The sequence below is a fragment of the Rhinolophus hipposideros genome (assembly GCF_964194185.1).
Source record: "Rhinolophus hipposideros genome assembly, chromosome: 2".
Taxonomy (NCBI): domain Eukaryota; kingdom Metazoa; phylum Chordata; class Mammalia; order Chiroptera; family Rhinolophidae; genus Rhinolophus; species Rhinolophus hipposideros.
Window position 1 is genome coordinate 94528205 of NC_138048.1, and position 24881 is coordinate 94553085.

Sequence of the window (24881 nt, forward strand, 5' to 3'; positions counted from 1 at the left end):
CCTGAGGTCATAACTAATATCCACCATCAATCTCTTTCATCATCGGTTTACAATTTCCCTCAGCCTTGGGCAGCATTTTGGCAGCTCTAGGTTGCTTTTCTGGTTGGATGACCTAGACTTTTATTCTTTAGAAATCTAAGCCTGATTGAGCCAAGGTTGCTCAACACGTTGTTCACAGCTGTCATTGAAAATGGAAGCACCAAAAGACACCCCAGTGAATTCCCAAATTCCAGAGCCACTCTTCCCTGATCCCATTATGTAGCAACAGTCCTACCTCCTTGTGACAATCAGACTCGGTTCTTCCACCAGTAGAGTGGCTCCTGTCTTTGCCTGGTAGCCCTCTGACATAGGGATCCAAAGTGATAAGGGATAGTATAGCTTCATTCAGTGGAACCCTTCCTTTGTCCCCCCAGATGTATAATGTGCACGAGAAATAGACTTTCTATTCTGAAAATTTTTCATTATCCCAAACTGAAACTCTATACCCATTAAACAGTAATTCCTTACTTTCCCTCCCCAGAGCCACTGGTAGACACCCTTCTCCTTTCTATCTCTGATTTTGACTATTCTAGGTTCTCATATAAGTGGAATCATACAATATTTATACTTTTGCTTCTAGCTTCTGTTCAACATAGTACTGGAAGTTCTAGCCAGAGCAATTAGGCAGACAAAGAAATAAAAGACATCCAAATTGGAAAGAAACAATGTTATCTCTGTTCATAGATGACATGATCTTATATGAAGAAAACCTTAAACATGCCACAAAAACTATAGAGTGGTAATGGTTGCACAACAAGGTAAATGTATTTAATGCCACTGAATTGTACATTTAAAATGGTTAAAATGGTACATTTTACATTAAGTATATTTCCCTAAATAGAAAAAAACAACAAAACTGCTTTTGATTTTCTTTGCTGCTTGGAATTGAAAAAAATGCCAGACCAATAACCGTATACCAACGTGAGGAGTTGTGAGGCCCATATCCAGCCCAGCAGCTGTGTTGGATATACCACTTGATAAACTAATGGCTATGTGGGTGCCAGAAACAGAAGTATTTTAACTCAGGGAGTCAGGAAAACATCACGGAGGACTCTCATTATAGAAACCTTGAGGACAGAAAGAATTTCCACAATGGAAGTTGGAGAGATTATTCCAGGCTTTCCAAATGCAAGAGCAGACATTGGCTCTTCTGCCTTTGGAATATTGAAATCTCTATTCAATGATATTTAGAACATACTCTGAATAAGCTGCTAAGGTAATTTCCATTTTTATGATTGCTAACTGGCAAAAAAATGCAAATTAAAAAAAAGAAGCCAGCCACTACAGGAAATATTTGACATTTAGGTAAAAAGAGGTACCCAAATGAAATTCAGGGTTTCCCCTACTCCCATTCAGGTTCTCCTGAAAGTATTTCCCTCTGCTCTTCAAGTTTATCAAGTGGACTAAAGAAAGGCAATTTCCAAGTCATCAAGCTATTGGAACAAAATTAACTATAAATTGGAAATCTTAAGGTTTTCAATCCTTAGAATTAAAGATATTTATTACAAAATACAGTTACAATTAAATTATATATATAAATATATTACTAGCATGTATTTTATATAATTAACTCTTTCATCAGCAACAGAAACTCCCTATGTTTTCCCCAGTGCATCATTTGTTTCAGACCTGTTCTTTAATCTATGCTTCAATGTCTGTCTTTCTTGCAGCCAAATGAAAGATGAGTCCAAAGCCCTTTCAGTATTCATCTACCGGGTTGCCCAGCATCCTCATTGCACCTTTACCAGCAGCCTGGTCCAGGCTACCTAATTCTTTCATAGTATAAATGAAAGCACCTATAGATCTTAGTCAGATTTCTTACATGAACCCAAGTAGAAAGCACAGTCTCAGAGTCGGTCTTTTTGCTGTCTGCGGAGTAACATGGTGACATGCATGCCGCCTGTGCTGTGACTTTGTCAGCTCTTTAGTAAATTACACGCAAGGATAAAGAGGATAAAGGATGAAGAGGACGATCCTTGACTGCTGATAAAACCCACTCTTTATTCTCCTTTTTCTGCATTCTATTAAATAACACCACAGAGCATAAGTCATTATATACTTTATATAACAAATGTATAATTACAACACAGATAGCAAAAAAACACACCTCAAAGAATATCATGTTTCCAGACAGGGAGGGGAGAGAGGTTTCAGTGCAGTGAACACAGGTTTTCCACTCTGCAATATTTTAACAGCACGCTGCTTTTGAACATCTGAACTAGGTCCGGATTCTGCCAGCTTAATGCGTACTTCAGCCTTCTTTCTGTCTTGTATTAAAAACATAAGCAACAATTGCCATTTAGAAAAAAATTTGGAAGAGAGGAAGGAATTTTTTTCATTGGCTTTATTTTCCTAATTTGGTATGCATAAAGTACTTGTGTGACATCACTGACTCTTCACAGCAGCCTTATGGAATAGGCATTATTACCCCTTTTTATAGCAGAAACTGAGAGGGGCTAAGAGATTTGCTCAACATCAGTCTCTATAGAGGTTTCAGAACCTGTATTCATATAAGAGCTGTTTGAATCCACAAGCCTTTGATTCTTCAAAGTACAGGACACAGTTCTCATTGGAAGTCAGTGTATAAAATTACCATTAGAATTTGTAACTTTATGAAAATAAAAATTTAATTTTTTCTTAAAATAAATTAGGCATATACAATATATATTAATATGTCTATAAAATTTGTGCCTCGAAACTTGCTTATTAGACACTAAAATAAGGATCTTATGGTTACTTCCTAATATTTAGTCTTGTTCAGTTAACGCATTTTGTTTCAATGTAAAACAAAACGATTTATGTTTAATGGCATTAATTCTGAATAGTTCACTAACATGATACAATAGGTATATTTTTTTATATACAATTTTTAACATTGAAATCTATATAGAATATTAACATAAGTCCTTTTAAGGAACTTAATCCCTGTATATTTCAAGCCAACAAACTAGAACAAAAAAAAAGAAAAATGTTACGGAGGAGTAGGGAAGGTGAAATAAGGAAGCAACCAAGAGGCTTACAGGAATGGAGTTTTTCTGCCACCTGGTGGTTTTTCTATGTTATAGCCAGAGCTACTTTAAATTATTCAAGATTTTTTAAAAATATATTTTGATATGTTTTTGTTTCCAAAAGTTAGATTACTCATTAAGTGGCTTCCAAATCTGTATGCCTGATACAGTCACCCATAAAGCATATTCATGGGACCCACCCTTTGACATCTTGGTCTTGTATATCGGGAAGAACCTGGGATTGTTTCAGGTCCTGCAATATTTTAAATACACACATTCTACATAGCCATCTACTGCGGCATTATTAATAATTATGAAGAACTCAAAGAAACTAAATAATAATAAGAAAATAAGAAAACTATGTTCATTCTATGCAGTGGACTATTTTGCAGCCATTTTAATCTTAATGAGTGTGTTATTACCTGAAAAATTATTTATGAAAAATGTTATATATATTAAGATAAAAGTTTACAATCTCTATTACACAGCTTTTATATGTATGAAGGGAAAGACGATAAGGAATGCACAAAAATTAGAAAAATTGTTATATACATGGATAATGAGATTAAGTGAGTATTTTCGTTTGTGTGTTTGTTGGTTGCTTGGTTGGTTGGTCTTCATTTCCCAAACGTTCCAATGTTATTGCTATAGTTTTCATAGCCTTTTGATGTTGGAAAAGAAAATAAATTGTCTTACATATTTCTAAATACTTTACCCTCACCTGATGTGAATTTATTCTACGTTCTAAAAAGTGATCACTACTTGCTTTTATTGTACTCATGAAGAACAATTTACATCTTTGCGGAATATCTTTAGTTAGAATCTTTTAAATCAAATTTATTCATGTGAAAATGAACAATTTATTTAATAAGTTCAGACTGAATTTCACATTAATTCAAGAATTAAAGAATTCTTTCCATTTTCCAACGTGTCTGTTCTACCTAATTTCCTGCGTGGGTCCTCATTCTAATTTCTTGGTCTCTATAGATATAATTGTGTGCACCATCTTGTCCCATTTTAACAAATAGGACTGTCTCTAATTTTCCCTCTTTTATATACATTAATGTCCATCAGTTCATGGCACACTCCCCAGGAATTCATGGAGGGGAGGGTTTTTCAAACAAAGAAATTCAGGGCCATGGGACCACCCCTCAAAAATTAGATTTTCTTTTCTCCCTTGATAACTGAACTAACCTTCAGCCTTCACCAGAGCCTGAGGTTATCGTCCTTACCAGCTCTCAACCCAAGTTAGTCCTTTCCTTCTGTCTCATGTGACCTGATATATTGTTGAAATTCATCCTTCCTCCCAGGTGCCTTGCTCAACAAGGATTTCAGCTGTAGCCCAGCTACTGTCAATGTCATAGTCCATCATTTGCATGACTGTCACTCCCCATTCAATACTGACAGCCCAAGAATTAACTTGGGGGAGGGTCATTAACTCTTTGGTGTGAAACAAAGTCAAGTCAGCCATTCTTTGATTCTCATCCGTGTGAAGCAAAAGATTCATATGATGAAAAAATAAAAAATAAACAAACAAAAATCCCTCCTTGTGAGTCCACTTACTCCAAAGGTCCTCCCTGCAGAAGCATTTCACATCTCACACCATTGACAGGCTTGCCACATGATTTACTCTGGCCAGAGAAATGTGAGAGAAAGTACTTCCAAAAGAAGCTGTAAGAGCCATCAGATGGTTCTTCCACTGCTTTATATTTCCTCTGCCAACAGACTAATAATGTCCTAGACAAGGGCTGCATCCAGGAATGAAGCAAAGTATCCCATGATGGAGCCATTAAAAAACAAAACAAAACAAAAAAAAACAAACCTTATTGTTAGATGTCACTAAGACTTTTGGAGTCATTTGTTCCACAGCATAACCCAGCCAACCCTGCCTGATACAACTTGCATCTTCCTAACATTTGAGGAGCCAGTATGATATAGTGGGCTAGCTGTGTGACCTTGGGCAAATGACCTAATCTGACTGTGCCTCGTTTATAACATTATTGAGATAATACCTATTTAATTAAGTTATTGTGATAAATGAGTGAAAACTTATACATAAACACTCTCTGATACATAATATATGCTTAATAAATATTAGCTACTGCTGCTGCTTTTATTATTATTATTATCATTATCATTATCATTATTGCAGCAGACATGATTTTTACCCTAATGTCTCATTCATATGGTGCTCCATCTAGACTTATTTTCCAAATGTCTTTAATTGGTCAGCCATTTCCTGTTGTTTAGTCCCCTCATAGGACCACTTCAATTGATTTTCTTTTAACCACCATTTTTCCTGTTTTCTTTTAAACTAGCAAAAAATGTATAACAAATTTAAACAGGATCCAAATACCGTCAGAACCTTCACCTCATCTTTACTTCCTACCCTGAATTTTGTACTTTCAGAGATTTCAATATGTTCTGTGCCTTAAACCACGCTCCCAATAAATCATTTTGTGGGCCAAAATCTCTGCTTTAAAGCACATTCTAGGATGTATATGTTCGATTTGTAAACACTTAGAGGGACCTGAAGTGGTCATAAGTTATGGAGCCAGAGCCTCAAGGAAAATTCTTTTTAGAAACCATTTTTTTCTACTGTCATGTTTTCAAGGATGGGGAATAATGTTCTTTTCTATTTTTTTCCTACATGGGACAATTATACAAAAAGACAACACATGTTTCTTAGAAATCCTTTATTTTTGTGTGTCCTTAGTTTCTTTATGTCTTTCTATTTTTCCTACAGAAAGCATCTTTAATCATCTGTGACATTGATTTTCATTGCAACCCATTTTCCTGGATTCTATAAACAGAAGACACATGCTTTAAATTACCAAAATCTCACCTCATTTTTCACTCCAATAAAATAAATAGAAAGTTCTTTCTCAAAGTGAAAACGATTCTTTTCTGTTCAGCTTTATAGATGCTTAAGGGCTTTGGAGTTCTTCTGTGATTTTCTAACTGGCCACCTGGACTCAGCTTCTTCCTCAATCCAATATTTGCTTTATTTTGCTGCCAAAATCATGTTCTTAAAATTTAAATTTGATCATTTCACTTTCTGGGGTAAAAATCCTCCGTATGCTCTCCAACCACAGTAGGATGATACCAAATTTCTTAGTACGATCCTATTCACTAGACCCTCCTCCTTCAAGCTTCCTCTTCTCTTCCTGTGACGGCACTTTCTTCCTAACTTTTCCTGTTTACTCTCTAGCTCCTTTCCAGCCTCCTCCTCTTTCTAGAGCTCTAAATGTGGACATTATCTACAGTTATGTCCTCAACCCTCTACACTGCCCTTTCTGTATCCTCCCCACAGTAATTTTAATTTTTCCCAAGCTGTCACTGATAATTACCCATAAACATTATCTAGAGCAGGGCTGTCCAGTAGAAATATATAATGAAAGCCACAGATATGAATCACATTTGTAGCATTAAATGTTCAAGTAGCCACATTTAAAAAGAATTAACTTCATTCAGATGAAGTTAATTTCAATAATATATTTTATTTAACCCAATATATCCAAAATACGATGGTTTCAACATATAATCAATATTTTAGAAGTGAGATATTATATTACAGCCTTGAATTAAAGATGTCTCTGGCATCTGCCCTCAAGAATACCTTTGGATCCTATCTTCCATATTTCTCTACCCAGAGGTGACACGCCAGAAGAAGGATATCAAAGCTTGGGATCCTTCTGCTAGTCATTTACCACATATTTTCAAAGGGACAATTTCAAAGCTGCAACAATCAGTGGCATTAGGTAAGAGTCACTGCACCCTGATATGCTGTGTAGGAGGATCAATACATACTATGAAGGAAACAGACTGGCCGTGAATAATTTAAAGGATGTCAGTTGTCCGAACTTCTCAGACCATAGGATTCCTGACTCACGTTCCCAAGCTCATTTATGACAGCCTTCCTCAGAGTTCCTATCCCCTCCATGCACACCTGAGCAGGTGAGTGACAAGTCACCACTGCTTATATCAGACACTGAAACTGGAAAATGCCCCCAGATTGCTACAAAAGAGACCAAATTGTCCTCTAGACAGTATTTTGGCCCTGATACAAATTCTGATATTAACATCCTGCCATCTTCTCAATTCTACAAAAATCTAAGCTGCTTGGAAAACAGTGTTTCACAAGGCAAAGACGTGTGTGTCACTCAAGCAAGGGCTGGTGACACTGAGATCAAACCCTTCGGCTGCTCGCTTTAAAATCCTGTCTGTTCTATACCAGTACAGCAACTAAAACCATGAAATAAAAACCATTTATTTCTCCCTCACACCGCTCGCTAATCAGAGTCCAAATTGTTGTCATATCATTATTGTCTTTATATCTACTCACTGGTGTAGCCAGAATCAAACCTGAGAGAATACTAAAGGTAGTTAGTGTTAAATATCAAAACACCTACCTGGAAAAAAGAAGCTCAGTGCTGGGAGAAACAGTGCTCAGTCTTTACACCCTCTCAAAGAGAAAATATTCCATAGCTGCCAGAATTTAGGCCTTCTCAATAAACCACTTCACAGGACCTCTGGTTCAATAATAACAACGCAGGAAGCTTGAATGAGAGATTGCTGATTTCTACACAAAATCTTTAGTAAATTCATCTTAAAATAGTATTCTATGATTAGACAGGGACATATTTATTTTAAAACAAATGTATTTAAAATAAAGCATCACATTCTTTTAAATCTGGGATAAATATAATGGATGAAATGTTAATTCAATATGTAATATGTCAATAATATAATAAAAGCTCTTTTATAGCACACGTCACTATTATACCGTGAAGATCCTATTTAAAAGTCTATAAAACAAAATAGAGGCTAGAGGGAAAAAGTGAGAAAAAGAGGGAGCTGGGAAGAGAAAGAGGAAAGGAGGGAGAGAAGAAAGTAGGAAGAGAAGGGAAGAAAAGTAAATCACATCTCTAATCGTATGTTAGTAGTAATAAATAGAATACATTATTAATCACATAAAAATTGGATCAATTAATCATAACTTGTGACTTTCCCTGTGTAATCCAAATACTAAGTGATTTTGTCTGCATTGATTATGGCTAGTGAAAAGCTACTAAAATCATTCTTCCTGTACATTTTTGTTAATAAATGTAGGGAAAATACAGAGCTATTTGGAAAGTTAAATAAAAGTTTCCTAACTAAAGGATCAAATTTTAAAATTCATCAAATCTGTGATTCTCCCAAAACACTGTGAGAAGTCGGGATGTTTGTTTCCCCTCATCTTATTCCAGGTGTGCTCTATGATGCAATTATGAGGTTCTCTAAATTCTGAATTAAACCCTGTAGTCCAGAGGAGGGCCTCAAGTTTTTCATCTGTTTGCTAATATAACATAAGTACAATCCATTGATTTATTTCGTCTTATTTTTTAACAACAACAGAAAATGTGTCTGATATGTGCCTTTTCCTTAGCGGGTACTCAAGTACTCCTCATTATGTGACAAATAATCATTGTCTGTGTTTTTAAATATTCCTCCTGAGACAGAGCGTCTGTGAAAACGAAAATAAACCTAGTAAGAAGTACATAAAAGGACTTAAAAAATACTAGTTACCATCGCTTACTGTAAAATTTGTATTTGCAGGGAATTGGAAGAAAAATCAAAATGAGACAAAAGGTTTTTCATTTCTTTTGAGTGTCACAGGTAGGGATGTGTAGAAATAGACTTGGAGAGGAAGTGTGGGTGTGAGATGTTTACTAGGGATCAAAGCGTATGACAGGAAGGGAGAGGAAGCAGAACTTTTAAAATCACTCTGACATACAGGCTTCTCAAAGATGGGCCATATGCTTTGTTTCCTCAACAAACAATATATTGGAAATACTCTGAAGGCATTGTTATCATATATACCTATTTCAGAAAATTATTGTCTAAATATCTCCGCTGGAAAAACTTCCACTCTATACCATTACTTATATTTGAAATTTTTGATTGTGCAATATATCTTACTTAGTAGTCTTACTTAGATTTAAGTGTTCCATTTAAAAAACAACTTTCAGTTTCTGAATTTAAGTTTAACCATCTTATAATTACATAAAATATTCTAAAAAGCATTTTAATCAAATATTGCATTGCATGGAATTAATGTTTTATCCTATACAAATTGAGTCTTAGCTAAGTTCAGAAAGAATGATCTGTTTGTAATTAGCCCTCAGAATAAAATTCAACTGTCTATAAGCCATTAGACGCCTGCCTTGTAGGGGATGGAATTTATTTATGAAGGAAGCCTAGTGGTCAAGTGCTAGAGATGTAGAACAAGGGCATTAAATTTCTAATAATTGAAATGAAAAATTCATTAATTAACATGGTAACTAGACTAAGACATAAGGGGAAGGAAGTGTTGAATGAGATTTAGGAAGACTTGCTCTAGAATTTATGGTTTTCCAGAATAGAATTTATGTCTTCTGGGGGGATTTTGAAGGGTAGTTGTTGTATCAGGGAAAAGAGTTCATTGGAGAAAGGATAATGAAAACACTTCCACCTGGAGAACGCAGGGTGTGGGTGGTGCATGTGGCACTGTTTCAGAGTTTCCTGGTAGAGGAGGGGTGGAGAACCATGCATGACACATGGTAATTACCACATGAGTGTTTATTCACAAGTCAGAACATAGGAAGAATGTATTAGGCAGCACATGGGTTTTACATCACATAAGTGATGCCACACACATGGTAGTTAACTATTCTAGCTGTATTTAGGGCCAGCCTTGGAGCAAAGGATTAAAAAATGAGTTATTCACTTGGGTATAGTTCATTGCCTAGCTAAACATAAAACAAATTTAATTTTTAACAGTTGTTTTTCCCCTCATATAAATGTGTCCCTGTTAATTGGGTGGAGGCCATTCAGAGCATAAATGAAAGACTATAAGGGTTAACAAACAGTCTCATGTAAGGCACAGTTCAGTTAAAGTCACAGTGATTTCATCTAATCTTGAAGTGTATTCTAACGATGAATGATGCCAAACTCTAGAGCCACAGGTCCCTGACTTGAAGCAAGAGCCCTCATGGGGACCTTGAATTGAGCAGTGAGAACAGAAGACACAGGGACCTGAAGACAGGAGTCAGAGAGTTGAAGAGAACAAGCAGGTTTGGCCAAGGGTTTGCTTTTAAAGATAACCTCTGATTAAATCTAATTACATGTGATGTAACCATAAAAAAGTGAAAAGGATATGCTATTAGAATCAGGATGCATGAATTTCACTTTACATTCACATTTCTGGATATGATATTAAATATTTTTATTGCTCTTTGGTCTCTACAAAAGGGCAAAGGACCTCTTTTTTTTGAACCTGCTTAAAAATATATTAAAATCCAAGGCAATTTTCTTGGTATGGAAGTTGCTTTATGACAACTGAATACAGACCACTCCAGTGAACATTATGCACATGGATAAGTGGGAAACATGTATCAAACACATATGTAATGTGAGACAAATGATTTCCTGCATAGCATTGTCCTCAAAAAAACATTCATAAATTCCAGAAAATTGAAATACCAATTGTTCTTTCCTAAGACTTCATTTACCTTTAAATATTTTAATATCAGTCAAATAGACAAACTTTAGAAGGATTCTAAAACAGAATGCTGGTCAATAACTTTTAGGAGTACTTGGAATTTTGAGGAAAATGTAAAATAAATCCCAGAGTTGTGAGGAAATGGCAGGCTCTCCAAACAGGAATTATCAAACTCTGGAAAACAAAAGTTCTAGAGACAAATTTTAATTTATAATATGATTTTTTCATTGAGGTCAATGTTTTATTATTTCAACAATAAAAATAGTATAGGGGTTAGTTTTATGTCTCAACTTGACTGGGCCACAGGGTGCGCAGATATTTGGTCAAACATTACCCTGGGTGGATCTGTGAGGGTGTTTCTGGATGAGATTAACATTTGATTCGGTAAACTAAGTAAAGCAGATTGTTCTCCCTAATGTGGGTGGGCCTCATCCAATCAGGTGAAGGCCTGAATAGAACACAAAGGCTGGCACTCCCACAGGTAAAAGAGAACTCCTCCTGCCTGACTATCTTGAGCTAAGACATTGGGCTTTTCCTGCCTTCAGACTCCAACTGAGGTATCAGCTATTCTTGGGTCATGAGCCTGGCAAAAGTAGACTGTGTGACTTCTCGGCCTCCATAATTGCATGAGCCAATTCTTTATACTAAGCAAAGAAACATATTGCTTCTGTTTCTCTGGAGAACCCTAACACGAGCTAGAATTCCCACAGTTTTGATGGGCATGTGGAGCATTTGCCCACATGAACTGCCCAGAGCAGGTGAGGTAGGCCGGTGTCTTACCTGTACTAGCATCTAACCTATTTGTTGAATGCATGAATATATGAATGCATGAATAAATAAACTTGAATTTACAAATAAATGAATGACTGAATATTACAATGATAAAGTGGTCTCTAAGAATAAAAATGTGTGATTCTTCAGTCAAAACTGAGATCTTTTCAAAAGCAAGTGCTCAGATGGCTAGCTGCTTTCCTGTACAAAGTAAAGCAATGCCAAATGACCCAGAGAGCTTTCTGGAAATGGAAGGCTGGCTGTGCCCATGTGGATTAAATATCCAGTTGAAAACTGACCAGTGCAGACTATTCTCCAGATTATCAGTGCCAAGTAAGTGCGGCCAATGTTTTCCCACAAATGAACGAGTCTCAAGAGCAACATTATTCAAAGCCTGCCCTTCATTAGACAATTCACACTCTCCACTTTGCTGAGAACAGAGCTGACTCACTACAGTTCTCATGCAATCTCTCCTCTCCTATAGCAGACACCCATCTCTTAAAATCTAAGAGGGAGAAACAAGAAATGGAAAACACATGCACAAATCTGAAAATGGATCCTGTCTGTCATCCTAGAAACCTGGGGAAAATGGCATTGAATGTTTGAAAAATAAAATTAAAAATTAGGTAGAAAGACATATCCCTTTTACTCTAAATTCTAGTAAGAATCTATATTGGATATTCGGTTCCAGGATATTAGAAATGGGAATATTTTTAAATAATTGAAAAATTACCTTACAAGATTCACCTAAAAGATACTGAGCCCTAGATCGATGCCAGGTGATTTCGTATGCTTTTCTTCAACTCAACTTTAAGAAAGTTATTATTTTCATTATGAAACTGATATTCAAGTAGGGTTAGTGATTTGCCCCCATTCACACTTACTGGGTGTCAGGATCCAAATTCATTCTAGTCTCTTTGAGTCTTGAAATTTCAGCTCTATCATTCTGACTTTAAATATAATTGTCTGGTAATAACCACACACTCTGTGAAGTTCTGGCCCAAATGTAATAATAATTTTAGTCATTACAGATGCTACTGCAGACACTTAATCAACTAACACCTGCTGACAGACATTATTGGTTAAGCCATTTGGAAAGTCTGTGCCTCCTGGAATTTTCTAACACTTCCAGTGAAAGCGCTGACATCTGGTATTCCTAGTAAGTTATCCTAGGTGAATGTATCCTAACTGCAGCACTAGTATCGGACACACTAGCGGCAGAATTCAAGAGACTGTCCTCATTTTTATACATCATGTGTCTGAGCCAGGAAGAAAACAGAAGAATGAAATCCTAAACTTTTAGAGTCTTTGCTTGAATTACTTGATTCAGTTCAAACAGTGGTGTGCTGGCTGTCACACCACTCTATAATGTATTTGCTCCAGAAACAAAATCAGACCTTCACATATCCCTGGGGTGACTGCACACATTGTGTGCCTATGTGAGCACACACATACACACACATACACACATACACACACGCACACACACACATTCATTGCCCAACGCTGCCACTACGTATTTCATCGTCTAACTGTGGGCTGTCCAATTTGAGGACACTTTCAGGAATGTCAAACAGTTACTGACTTCTGAGTCTTTGTTAGCTAAGCACAATGAAATAAACCACAGTTTCCTGCCCCTGGCACTTAACCATATGGTGCTGGTTCAATGCCTAGCCACAAAATGCCAGATGGCCCCAAGACATCAATTGTTCAAGAATAACATCATACACACTGTGAGTAAAAGTATATTTTAACAACGTCTCTGCTGCTATCCTGGGTGACAAGAAGTCCTATAGCTGCCTTCAGACTTGTGCTTTTACGACCACACGCTTCTTTAAGAAGCTTTCCCAAAGGGTTGTGCTCCTCTTGACTATGAATTCCTCTCTGTAGCACTGGAGGTTTATGTCCAAAGCCTAGAAGCAAATATTTATTTAGACATTTAGAGAAGCAATATTGAATATTCATGCCACGAGTCATCACCTTGCCAATCCCCAATTACATTGTGTGTGTCTTTGAAAATGTTGATGCTAGAACATCAAATCTTACATCTCTTGGGGCTATTACACTATCTGAGGCTTGGTGTGGAGAAGATATCTAGCAGAGAAACTGCCTAGGAAATAAAAGCAATCACAAAGCCACATAACACTTCTTAGATTAGAAAATCTGCTCTTAAATGGAACTCATCCTGAAATTTTGTCAGTTCTTCCTAGCACAGTTCAGGGATTTATTTCCATGAAGGCACTGACTAAAAGTGAAAATCTACCAGCTTGTTCATTGATTTTTATATTGAATAAAATTTTAAGTAAAATAGGATATGCTATACTACTTAGCACAAAAATGCCAAATGTAAAATGATGCCCTTGGGAAGTGACCAAGAAACCTTGGACAAAAATCAATATTGACTTTTCAGGACTCTTCCAAGAGAAGAAAGTCTGGATTGTGGTAACCTCCTTTGTAAAAATGAGCTTAAGACCCACATAACCATCTTAAAACGTTGCCACTATGAGCTCAGAATTGTGATTGCCAGACACTAATATTTCTGCCAACTATCTGAATTTTCATCGGTTGAGCTAAAGGAATTTGCACAGAATTTCTTTTCTTTCAAATAATGTGGATGAAGAATACAGATGAATAAAAATGTGCTGAAGTACATTGCTGAAGGAGACTGGCCACACTGAAATAACCAATGTAGAGTCTTCATCATTTTCCAATTTGTATAGCAAATTGTAAGGTAATGTAATGTGTTGTCCTTATCACAAGATGTTGAAATATAAATAAATTTTTCCCTAGTGTTCCCACTTTCCCTTTCCCACCTGCTCACCCAATTCAGGCAAATAGTGTATTCTGAGTTATTTCCTGGACTTTTGGGTGACAGGGTGGGGTGGAAAACAGAAACTTCCTATAAGTCTCTGGTTTATATTTTCCAAAATCCTAAACCCATAAAAGGATTGTTTTCAAGGCAAAAATGCAGCTGGGGGAAACCATCAAGATTTATACAAGGAGGGATTTCCCCTAGAGACTAGGGAAATCATCTGTTAGGCTGAGGAAGAGCAGATGAAAGACAAAGTATGGTGGTTTAGAGAAATAGCATTGACTCTGCTTTCCATATTAGAACTTTGGTGAGACAACAAGACCCTGACGTGGTTTAGGAGACAGAGAACAAATGTGGATATTTGCCCTTCTTCTTAGATCGTGATAGAAGTGCTATAGAATGATAAAGTCACAGATTAGGAATCAAGGCAATAAAGACATAGAGATGCACCAGGGTAGGTCCCCTGCCGGAGAACAGCACAGAAGCAATGGAATGGTGCCCCAGTTCTCAAGTATGGCATGAAAGTAGCAGAGACCCATGGGGCCGGAAGTCCTAGGTGGACAAGAATGGACATTTGCTGCATGGATCAGTGAGCAAGGACCACATAGAACCGTAAGCTCAGCAAATATCTGTGTGGACAGATGACTCAATGACAATATGAGTTATACAAAATCTTAAAATTACATATATCTCCCTGAAATTTAGACACGGGCCCAGAAAAAAGGAAAAACAGTTTTAGTGCCTGATGTCCTGGGGAATACAGGAGATTAACAATTCCGAGTTGATATGTAGAATAAAGTTATGTTGCTTACACTTCTGGCTTATTTTGGGCTGAGATTTGTACCTGTTGTAACAGATAATATAATGAACATATCATGAATTATCATTTATGACTTAGCTCTTAAGTACCTGATCTTCAGATTTCCCTAATATCATGAAGACAAGAAACTCTGCTGCATGGCCTGTCGACCTAACTGATTTGTCATCATCTGCCCTCACATGTGTTCTTAGTACTTCATATATTTGCACCTAATGTGCATTTCATGCCTCCTTTCTTCCTTCTCCCCAGTTTTTCTAGTGAATACCTACTCTGTGTGAAGCATGATGGAGTAATATTCTCTTCGCCATTCAAGTCCAATGTTCTATTAAGTTTTTGGTAGGAACTATCATTTATTGTGCATTAACCATATGTAGTAGAAGTTTTACAAGGACTTCCTCTTCTTCACAAGCACACACAAAAGCTTCAGTTCAGCATCATGGTCCTCCTTTCCAGACAAAAAGCAGAGGTTTAGAAAGGCTATGTTATCTGCTCAAAGTCATATTGCTTGAAAGTAAAGGAAGCAAGCTTCAAAATCTTTTCTATTTCTAACTCTCCAGCCCAAGTTGAACTCTCGGCTTGCTACCACCTTTTAAATGTATTGTCACCTCAATATACTACTTAATTGTCTTTTTTCTTTTTCACCATACAATTAGATTCCTTATTATCAGACATCTTATTCTAGTCATTATTTGTGTGTTAAATTTGCCTTCCAAACAAAATTGGAAACAAAGATCACAGATGAGGCAAACTTTTGAGGAAAGTATTTTTCCTATATTTCCTACTTTTCCCTAAATAGTAGAGTCCTTCCAGCAATATTTAATCTTGCCACTGTCTCACCTCTCAAAAATAAAACTGGCATTCCTTTATTCCTCTTTTCCTATAGACACTTACTCTATCTCTCTTCTTTCCTCTATAGCTAAGACCCTTTAGAGTATCTGCAGTTTCTGTATTCACTAGCTCACCTATTATTTATTCCCCAAACCACTGCAATCAGGCTTCCTCTTCCACTAAGCCACAAAGGGCTCTTTGCAATGTCACCAGTGAATTCCTTCTTGCCAAATTCATTGAACGCTTTTTGTTCTTTATCAAATTTTCCAGTGTGGCACAAAAATATAGTTATCTAGAAAGAAAAGAGATTGCTTGAGCACATTTTCCAAAAGTGAAACTTTCAAAGCATTTATTTTTCAGATAATATGTTCACATAACAGGACAGTTATTAAAACTATGATGTAAATAAGTAGAGGAAACAATGTGAAAGCTAAGCTAAGTGGCAAGATCAGAAAGAAGCGAGGCAAGGGACTGCTCCTTTCTGAACAGCTGAGCTCCTCATTACCTAATGGTGGCAGCAACCCAGGACCCTCTCCACTTGGAATCCTCTCCTAAAACACTCTCTTCCTTTGGACTTTGGGACACCTCTCAACCCCAATTCTTCCCCATGTACCACTTCCATTGCCTGGACCTCTATTATCCTGGCTAATTTCTACTCATGTTTTAAGCCTTCACTTAAACATCTCTTCATCATAGTGGCCTTCTATCATTCTCCAGGATTAATTAAATTCCCTCTGCTCTAGACAACTTTACAACCTCTTCCATAACACTCATCACAGTTATAATTATTCATTGAATTTCAGCCTTTACAAAACTGTGATATTTAGGAGGACAGAAGATCATATTCACTGACATTGCCCCATCTTGCAACAATGTCCCGCACATTATAAGTGCTTGATAACTAATCCCTGAATTGAAATTTTCTTAAATCAAATTCTGCATCACATTTTAGTAAGTGCATTTTGTAACATCGGAAGCCTTAAAGGAAAGGGGTTATTCTGATGGTAAATGTCTAGAAGAGTTGTCAAAATGGACCTGAAAAGAACCTGGAAATACTTAACCTACAGAAGAAAGCATTTAAAGTCCACCATATGGTAGAGACCTACAATTGCTCCCTATGACCAAACTAGAACGTGGAGGAAGAATTCAGCTCAGTTTGAGGAAAGACTTCCCAACAATTGAAGCTAGCAAAAAAAGTGGCATGCGTCAAAGTAGGAACATGTTCTCTGGTCCTGCTCTAGTGTAGACAGACATGATCTTGAGAAGGGTCACTGGACAGGCAATGGGAGGATATGAACCCTGAAGATCTTTCCACATGCTCAGGTTGGCTTCGTAAGTAAAGAAAACTGATACACCATTCCTCTTCCCTTTGAGCCATCTTAAGTTTAAAGGGGAAAAGTATACAAAGAAGCGACATAAAAAAGTTCCTTTTTGAAAGACAAAAAAGAACTGTTTAACACATACTGTTATGATTTTTTCCCCTCCAGGTATATTGAACTTCTTCTAATGTTATTTTCATATTCAATTTGTTTTTCACTGAGGTTTGTTTGGTTGACTGGTTGATTGGTTTTTTAGTATCTACAAATGTGTTATCCATGCAAACAACTTACTGCACTTTTACTCTTTCTTCTGAATTTGTAGTCCAAGTTTGCGGTTCAAGGAGGAGCAATTGCTCAACAAACATGAAAATGATGATTGCTTATTGTTGGTGTTTAATCTAATTTTTCAAAAATTCAATAAACGCTTTTATAAATGCTCAAAATTTCCAGTCAGCACACATCCCTTGAGACATGCCTAGTAGCAAGAAGTAGCTTGTCAGACAGTTCAGAGGGATTCAGAAAATCATGAAGCCATAATATTAGTTGAATTGATATTAGGGTCCTGGAGTTAAACACACTTTCATTAGTAACCATTATATTTCACATTCTTTCTGTCTGGCCGTTCTTGACTCTCAAGGCTCAAATAAATAAAATAAAAAAATGAAAAAAAAGTAATGATGGTGAATATTGAGGCATTGGAATTAAAAATTAAATTAAAACAGTTTTCTGACAAAACACAGACAGTATTTAAGCTGAGATTTTTTTCGTTTATTCTATTATTTAGTCTTTCTCTACTATTACAACACTAGTCTTTCTCTACTATTCAGCAATATTGCATGCACACCATGGTTTTCTTACAGAGAATCAAACCTTTTTCTTTTGAGAAAATAGTTGTTTGGTAAAATTCAAATAAACCCATTTAAAAATGAAATCACTACATGATCCATCTAAGTTTGACTTGAACAAATATTAGAACATGTCAAATTATAGCATACTTGAGATTATTTTTATCTCTTTTGGTACTCATTCCCAAGACTACACAAAATTTTATTCAATTTTTCAACAGTTCAGAGATAGGCTAGACACTGGAGAAGACCTAAAAGAAGTAGAAGAAAAGATACGCACAGGATGACAAAAGGATAGAGTGGGGAAATGGTTTTGGAACGCGGTGACAGACTGGGCAGGAGGAGGCACACCTCTTATGCAGCCAGACACTCCTCTGAGTGGTTCAGTATTAAGGCTAAAGCAGGCCAGCTATAGACAGTGAGAGAGTCTGGTGAGAGCCCACTTAGTCGCTATAATCCCAAAGGTTGGCTGGATAGGGGGGTTCTGGGCAAGGCCTCGAAGGAACTCTATCTTAAAAGACATCAGAGAGATTTCCACTTATGGAAAAATGGAGTATACATACTATTTCCTATTCCTCCTGATAACTACAGGAAAAAAAACTGGGACATTATATATAAACCAAACATAAGTAGACTCTAAAATGTGAAGAGAAAAAAAGAAGACTGATTAGGGACCTTGGGACCCATGGAAAGACTCAGCAGTGAGTTCTCTAGGTTTTTGGGTTTGGGGTTTTAAGTTTTCTTTACCTCAGATATTTCAGACTGTTTTCTGGAGAAGCCATCAGCTTAGAAACACCAGTGCACCCTTTCTCTCCAAGAAAAAGCTCAAGGTAAAGCCTGTTCCCATTATCCAAAAGGAGCATCCCAGCGAGACAGAAAACTTAGAAAATAACCATTCTAGTCTAGCTAAATATCACAGAACAAAACTGTGCCCCCCTCCCAACTCTACTTTCACCGTCAAAGGCCAAGTGGGGTATCTAGACTTGCACCCTTGCTGGGCTATAATGAGGTACCATAACCCTTCTTCCAGAGTGGCATCAGAGGAGGCCCAGATGGGAGCAGAGGCTTTCATTGTGGCAAAAGAAGATGAGTCTGAATTTCCAGGCAATGTCTACCAAAGTTGTTACTGAAAATAGAGGTGGGCTAAGAGGAAGAGATGCAGGGTACCAAAAGCATCTGCCACAATTCAGTGCCCAAAGCAGCCACTCAAATTCTTATCATGTCCTTTTCAGTTCCCACAACAAACTTGTTAGTGGTAGCCTAAGAGTCGAATTCAGTCTTTCTGTCCCTGCAAAAGTGAAGCTTTTCCTCTCCATCTTGCCTCTTCCCAAAAATTCAATTTTCAGCAAAAACAATGAACCTACTTATTTAATCAAATTGTTAGTGATTGGGTTTGCAAAATGAATAATAACTGTCACTGCCCTTATGAAAAGTATGATTCACTGATATAAACAAACATGAAGAGATCATTTCTAATAACATGGTGAAGACCATGAAAGAAGTACAGACAGAATCCTAGATGTGCGCAAAGATGGGGCCTCAGCCCAGCCTGGGGAGTGGATTGTGGTCAGCGACGTGCCCTGAAGGGGGCATTCTAGGTGCATGAAAGAAAGAGCTTTGAAAAAGGACACAAGAAATACCAGCATGCTGTGTACTTCTGTATTCCTTGTTTGTTCCTTCAATTTATACAGCTGATGACCGTGCCTTAAGCTTTTCCTTCATAACAACTTCTTAGGTATAAAAACTTGTTCCTGTTCATCCCATGAAGACAGGCTATTTCTGTCTTTTTAACTTCTCTATCCCCAGTACATACTGAGACTCGATATTTGGTGAATGACTTAAAAATTTAGTGAAAAGTTATAGTTAAAATCTCTTTAAATTCTATAACCTATAAGAAGATTACTAGTATTCCATAGCAGACAAGACATAGACTCTTCAACTAAGGGCCATCAAAGAACCCTAGAGTTCTAACGCTGCATCTCTAAGACATTTGATTATTTACTTTCCCTGAGACAGTAGGTAATTTATGTTCCAGGAAAAGATATTTTCGTAACCTAAAAAATGTAAGTTTTAAATGATTTACTGGAATTATTTGAATATTTATGAATACTAAGACTTTATTCATCGCAAATTTTGTCTCTATATAGAAATAGGGCAAAATATGGGAGTTTAGTTGTTCTTCTCTAAGTTATTAGCCTCTTCTCTAACACATGTCTGGGGCCCCTAGAACCTACAGGTGTTTTGTGGGGTTGGGGGCTGGGTATGTCCATCCAATCAGCACTCTAAGTGTACTGCTCATGGAGTTGGCTATTCATTGAACCTGACCTTGGCAAGAATGTTGACAATACAGTAGTTTGTCTATGTTCCCAATCCAACAACAATCATGTGTGGTAAGGTTAGGTGTTTTATGTTCACTTTTAAATTTGTATACTTTGATAAAGTTTCATTTTTATGCATAGATTACTATTTAGTTTGAATACCAACTAATACATGATATATTTATCTAAAGGAATAATCCTTGAACAACTTTTAAATCATTTTTGTAGAACTGGTGATGGATTAGTTCAGGTACTTAAGAGGCCTGGATTTGGTTATGACTTAATAGCAAAAAGTTGCAAAATTGCACGTAAGTTTAGGAATGCAATCTATTTTGATGGAGCAAATGAAAACTAACCAATCCGTCTAGAATACAAGTTAATCCCAAACATCAAGGAACTCAAAATTAAACTTCCTACTTATATTAAGTGACATTGGAAAATATTTCAAAACTTGAAAACTCAGACTAGCTCTATAAATATGCTGGGTTCAATAAGTGCTCAGTCGGTATGAAACAAATTATTTTTCTCAAGAGTTGAACCAAGAAGGAAGAAAAGTGATGCCTGACTTTATTAATATGTTACTTATCTGTGGGCATCAGAAACAAAGTCATAATATTTATTTTGGGAAATTGATTTTCCTATATGAAAATAATAGTACTAATAAATATTTCATTATGAAGAAAAGGTTTTAAATTTTACATGTGTCTATTTTGGCAGTTTCAGCACTGTTCCTTTGGCCACTCTGTTTTTCATTATTTTATGACAAGATATTTGAATACATTTAATTTACACTACTTTAAAACTTCTTGGAGGATGATTCTGGTCTAATTCATTGATCTAATATTATGATCAATGATGTTACCAAATCATTTTGAGCAACAATGCACTCATCTTGACAACTACATGAAGGAAAACACAAAAATTAAATCTAAATAAAAGTTAACAGAACCCATTCATGTATCTTAGGAAATAAAAACATAGCTAAATTTTTCAGTTAGTGGAAAATACCCTATCCTACCAATCCTTTTCTCCTTAACATTCCCTTATAGCTGTTTTTTCCACTTTGCATTATTTCAAGCTGAAGTTTATGTTTTAAGTATAGATATGCACTTTTTTTACCACTCTGTTTTCTCTTCCCTCAAATGCCTCCTTTTTCTCTTCTATCTCTCTCTCTCTCTCCCTCCCTCGTTCCCTCCTTCATTCTTACACAGCTACACACGCTACACACATCTTCTAAAGTCCAACAATCAATGACCCATGAAAGATTTGTTTTTTGTCACTTCCCTTTTTCAGTTTTTAGAAAAGAAATATGATGGTATCTATTTCTACATAAGAGTCAGTGGAAATTTTAAGTAACTTTCTAGATGGCTGTCTATAGTATACACTTTTTTTAAGTATTAAGAAAATTGAAGCATATATCAATCTTATACTCTCAATTACTCAAATTTTATCTTCATTATACTTATACTCAAATTTTACCTTCATTATACTTATACAAAGGCACACACATGAATAAAAAAGCAACATTTTTAGTCTTTCTTTTTAGTCTTTTTAGTCTTTCTCAGTTATATTGAACATGCATTTTATTGTGGAGCTACCAGAGGGGGAAAAAAGAAGAATTCTCCAGTTATTGACCCAAAATCAAACTCATTTTTCCAGAGAACTGTTTCATATTTGTTCCTAAGGTAATAAGAGTTCTTTACATCCAAATAACATGGGAGGGGGGGGACACGTAATTGCCAGGAAGAACTGAATTTTCTTTTCAAAATTTTTCTGTGTTCTCCCATTTCTATTTAGAAAGTCACCAAAGTGACAAGACTTCAAATAAGGAAATTCCCCTCTGATTGTAACTTACATGGGGTCAGAAAATCCTAGTAGAATACCTATGACCTGGGGACACACCCTAAGAGGTTATCAGTTATACAGCAGTAAGTTTCCTTCCTATATAGAAAATATCCTTTAGGATTGACAAGTCCCTACGGGAATAATTTGGATTTTATGTGTCATATGAAAATGCCATGCAATATTTTTTCATTCTGCCCTTTCTATCCATAACTCCATAGAATTGATCTATGTTCAATCAAGTCATTGTCCTCTATATTTTCATAAACCTAACTACAAAAGGAGACACCATACTGTTGCTTATTTTTGTGTTTATTTGTAAACCTCCAAAGTTTTTACATTTTTATAAAGAAAATGAACAGATCCTTGAAAGTATACAGAATAACAATAAAAAGAGGGAGAAAGAAAGAAAGGAGACAAAATATGGAGAAAAGTATAACTGGAATAAAATTCTCTTCTTGAAAAGAATGGACCTATGAGGTGTGATCAAAAATATGGTGAATGTTTAAATTTAAAAAAAAATACAGTAAAACACATATTGCTATTAATCCCCCTCAAAATATTCTCCCTCACTTCAAACACATTTATCCCATTGTTCTTGCCACTTTCTGAAGCAGTTCTGGAAGTCCTCTTTCATGAGTGTCTTTAGTTGGGCTGTCACAGCTGCCTCAATGTCCTGAATCGATTCAAAACGTTTACTTTTCATGGTCATTTTGATTTTGGGTATGAGCCAGAAGTCACACAGTGCCAGATCCAGAAATCACAAGGTGGATAAGGACACACCATATTTTTTTTAATTTAATTTAATTTTGTTTTGTTTTATTATTAGTTTCATGTGTACAAAGCATAATGTTTTTATTTGACAGAAATTGCCATACCAGAAGAGATGTGTGACATGCAGTATTGTCGTGATGGAGGATGAAGTAAAGACACTCACAAAAGAGGACTTCTAGAACTACTTCAGAAAGTGACAAGAACAAAGGGATAAGTGTGTTCGAAGCAAGAGGGAGAACTTTGAGGGGGGATTAATAGCAATATGTCTTTTAGTGAATAATTTTTTTTTACTTAAACATTTACCCTATCTTTTGATCACACCTCATATCTATAAAGCCATTTCTACTGTAGTTACTTAAAGATAATCCCGTGAATTAAAAAGGACAAACCCAGGTGACATTAGAGTAGGGAAAAATATTAAAACAGAGTTATGTCTACTTTCTTTTGAGGCTCCCATATTCGAAATCTCAGCTACCAAGTAACATACATCACAAAATCATTAAGCATAGTCTTAGCAGCAGATCCCATACCCACACAAGTGGAACACACAGTGGCATCTTCCCCTCCTCCAGAACTTGAGCTATTTAAAATAGGTTTCAGACTTTCCAAGTTCTCCCTCTTAGTCTCAAATTCCTTGAGTGGAGGCAACAAAGAAAATATGATGGGTTCAAAAGCCAGGCACACATTTTCCCAATACTGCAACCTCCATGGATCCCACTGTCCCTAAAGTATAAAACTCACATCTTGTGATTCCTGCAAATGGCTCTCATCTTAAAATAAGTCCTGGGTGAGAATAAATGAGAAGAACCTAGCAAGAATAGGGCCATAAGAGTAGAGCTTTACTGGAGTCACCGATCATTAGAACTTTATCACATAGTTGATATTTAACATGCATCTGTTTGATAAAGAAGTGAATAAATGAAATCATAGTAGCAAAATATCAAATAAAGATAATACCCAGGGCAGAAATGTGCCATCTTGGAGACATATTCTTTTGGGCAGACTAAAATAAAATATCAGTGATGTCCAATTTTCTCAGTTGTAATTCACCCAAATTCAGACCTCATCTCTCAACTGGCAAAATTTCTGCAAAACTTTATTAGTTTTATTTTTCTCTCTTTTTGTGCCTTCAATTTTTTCTCATTATTAAATCATGTATAATGTTTTCTGATCAAAATTCTTCTTTGACTGGCCATAGAAAAATTGAGGTGCAAAAATAAAAGACATTTGCTGGGGTACTGCAGTTACTCAGCTACTGAAAAGATTTCAAACTGAGCTTTCAGTATTCCTACATATAGCTCCAAATAGTATCATAATTATTATTTGGCCTCTCTTAAGTGGCTTTCCAAGTGACCCTGTCCACAAGATAATCTTAGTCATTTCTCAACCAGACAATACATGAATAAGTCTATGTACTTTCTGAGATTAATTTAACCTGGTATACTAAGTAGGAATAGGGAAATCGTCCTTTTGTTCAAATCAAATAAAAATTGCTTTTTGTGTGTCTGGGTTTGTATCAAGAAGGTTGTTTGGTTAACATTTTTTTTTTTTTTACTGTATCCACAATTGATTTGCGATTTAGTTTGAATCTTTTCAAATCCAAAACATGAAAGTTTAGGAAAGGTTTATTCAAAGCCATGCAAAACAAAGCATTTCTTCAACATAGAATTTTCCACCCATAGATTTTTTTTCTAATTAATTGCACAAATCAGATTGTAGTGAATTTTAATGAAAGTAATTATGTTCAGAATTAATTGCATTCTCCAAATTGTGAGTCATAACTTGTTTGCTAAATATCCCATTTTAATGTTCCAGAAAAAATTCTGCTCATTTCTTAACCACGGTTAAGGAGAAACATACTAATGAGATTAAGTTCCACTGTCAAATAATTAACAAAAAGAGGAAAAAAAATTTAGTATGTTTGTTTTATATGACCCTTAATATTTAATCCACTTAAACCTCATCTTCTAATTATCTCTTAAT

The 24881-nt window shown here is 36.0% G+C and overlaps 1 protein-coding gene across 2 annotated transcripts in view; it reads right to left on the bottom strand.

The window, feature by feature from the left end:
* Positions 1-2017: 2017 nt before the first annotated feature.
* The window catches only part of MRPL39 (mitochondrial ribosomal protein L39), a 157606-nt gene continuing 134742 nt past the window's right edge, over positions 2018-24881 (bottom strand). Inside the window, exon 10 of one of the 2 annotated variants that reach the window (XR_013994919.1) lies at positions 2018-2302. Coding sequence is in view for 1 of the 2 variants with exons in the window: in XM_081073113.1 (XP_080929239.1) it covers positions 2190-2306 (117 nt within the window). In the remaining variant the exon portion in view is untranslated. Of the gene's footprint in view, positions 2307-24881 lie in introns of both variants that reach the window. The other variant, XM_081073113.1, reaches the window with a different exon arrangement.